This window comes from Littorina saxatilis, linkage group LG3 (assembly GCF_037325665.1).
Source record: "Littorina saxatilis isolate snail1 linkage group LG3, US_GU_Lsax_2.0, whole genome shotgun sequence".
NCBI lineage: Eukaryota > Metazoa > Mollusca > Gastropoda > Littorinimorpha > Littorinidae > Littorina > Littorina saxatilis.
Window position 1 is genome coordinate 62,674,697 of NC_090247.1, and position 2,500 is coordinate 62,677,196.

Sequence of the window (2,500 nt, forward strand, 5' to 3'; positions counted from 1 at the left end):
TATCTAAAGAAGACGGCAGTACCAAGCATCTTCCATTGGACCAAAATCAGGACCCCAGCTCAAAACAGCAGAGAGGAAAGACTGTCGAAGCGACGAAAAATCCAAACTGCAAAAAAAGCTGCTGAGTGGGAAAGCCTTCATGCAGAGGAGAATGAAAGTTATGAACCTGACATAATTATACAAGATGAAGAATTTATTATTGAAGCTGAAGTGGAGATTGATTCTACTGAAGTCAATGCATCTGACACTGTGGAAAGTAAACCTGCACCCTGTTCTTCAACAGATAGCTATTTTTTCCCTACTAGTAGTACTACAACCAGCCATGAATTTGGACCTCAAGTCGAGACAGTACAAGCTTGCCAAGGAACCAAGGGCATCAACAGTGTGCAACAGCCCTACTTATGTATTGATTCTATCAAACACTCTGACAAATTTGTGCATCATTACACAGGACTTGAAAGCTACTCTATTTTCCAGCATGCCCTTTGGTCTCTGGGTGAAAACATTAACTGTCTCAAATATGCTTATTCTAAATCTTGTGCTTGTTTGTCTGTTGAAAATCAGTTCCTTTTGATGCTCGTTAAATTGAGGCGGCATTACCCACATATTGAATTAGCAAGAATGTTTGGTGTGTCAGAGTTTACTGTGCAGAATGTTTTTGTAACATGGGTAAACTTCTGCTACCTTCAGTGGGGAGAAATAAATTGGTGGCCAGATCGTCATTTAGTAACCCACTTCTGCCCGACAGATTTTAAACTCAAATTTCCTACCACAAGGGTCATTGTTGATGCGACAGAAGTGAGGGTAAAACAGCCATCAAACCCAAGAGCACAGAAAGCCAGTTTCTCCACCTATAAACATGGCAACACAGTAAAAGTATTGGTAGGTGTTACCCCTAGTGGTCTAACATCATATGTCTCTGATGCATATGGGGGTTCCACAAGTGACAGACAGATTGTTGAGCGCAGCCCACTACCCCTTCTTTGTGAAAGTGGGGACTCCATTATGGCTGACAAGGGGTTTAACGTTCAAGACATTTTTGCACCAAGAAATGTACTGATCAACATACCAGCATTTTTTAAGAAGAAAAACAGGCTAGGTGTTGCTACCTTGCAAAAAGACAGAAAAATTGCCAGCAAGAGGGTGCATGTTAAAAGAATAATTGGCATGGCCAAAGTTTACACCATCTGTCAACATAAACTTAACCTGTTAGAGACAAGACTTGCATCCAGAATCATCACAGTATGCTTTTATCTGTGTAACTTCAGAAAAACAGTGGTCAGTCGCTTTGCGTAACACCAATGCCAGTGGATTTGAAAAGGCAAAAGCACCATCTGTATTTATCATTCAGTCAATGAAGAAAAGAAATGTGTGAATAAATAACAGATATAGATTCAGGCAGTGATTTTTTTTAATGAATGTGGTGAAGTAGCATTGAAACATCTGAAACTACAAAGTTTTCCTTTAATAGTAGTCATTACTGGCAAAGAAAGGTAGCCTTTTTTTTTTCTTCTTTAAAAAGCAGACACACGCACATTCAAAAAACTTTGAACACTTGAAACAGAATTCCATGGATTTACTTTGAAACTTTAATTCATATTAATTTCCATTTCATCCAAATCCAAGGCATATGCCATTTAATAACAAACAAAACATGCCAAACAGTAATTTCAAATATACTGTACTTTAAGAATCTCTATTAGACTGTTCAGCTTCACATTGTATAGATCTGCTACCAACAACCACCAACAGGATACAGTTTAACATTGTCTGTGTTCTTACAAGACCCAAACAGTAAGGAGATTTATCATTGATAATCATATAACTTATAAGTATCCATTGTGTGTGCACACACAATATGCATACCAACTATGCTCGCATACCAACTATGCTCTGTGCATCTCAAAATGCTTTCTTTTTTGGTATAGCTTTATCATTCTTTATTTTAATCTACAGAACATATTCACTGTTGCATGATCAAGGTTTCACGGTGTGTAAATAAATGTGTCATACTTTGAAGAATCTGTTTTGTTTAAACATGTATGCCTGAGGGAGATTTTTTGAATGTGTTTTGTTTTACGGATTGACAATAACATTAGCAACACACACCAACACAATACATAATTTTGCAACCTTATGTGTGTTTATCTTTAAGCAAAATCATCAATCTCAGAAATACTGTAAACTTGTACCATTCTTTGGTGCGTCACCAGATGTCTGTTAAATTAACCCATATAAACTTAACATTGACTTTATCAAGATAACACTCAAAGTTGCAGACTAACTTACTACACACCTACAGCCAGTAACAAACAAACTCTTTATACAAAAAAAAAGTGTTTTAAGTATGGGGTGGGTTCAGTATACGTTTTGCTCAGTATACAAACAAAAGTGTGTGTGGGGAGGGGGGGGTATCTATGTGATACACTAACAAGTAATACTTTCAAAACATGGTGATACTATAAATTTTAAGACTGAAATCAACCATGTCCATCACTCC

General features: G+C 37.1%; 1 protein-coding gene and 1 long non-coding RNA gene across 2 annotated transcripts in view; one reads left to right on the forward strand and one right to left on the reverse strand.

The window, feature by feature from the left end:
• The window catches only part of LOC138962890 (uncharacterized), a 2,943-nt gene extending 921 nt beyond the window's left edge, over positions 1–2,022 (forward strand). The window contains exon 2 of the mRNA XM_070334855.1: positions 1–2,022. This exon is cut by the window's left edge and continues 20 nt beyond it. Within this exon, the coding sequence (XP_070190956.1) occupies positions 1–1,296 (1,296 nt within the window). The 3' untranslated portion in view covers positions 1,297–2,022.
• Positions 2,023–2,143: 121 nt separating this feature from the next.
• LOC138962891 (uncharacterized) overlaps positions 2,144–2,500 on the reverse strand; it is a 2,044-nt gene continuing 1,687 nt past the window's right edge. Inside the window, exon 2 of the long non-coding RNA XR_011454629.1 lies at positions 2,144–2,500. This exon is cut by the window's right edge and continues 964 nt beyond it. This is a non-coding gene — a long non-coding RNA (uncharacterized lncRNA).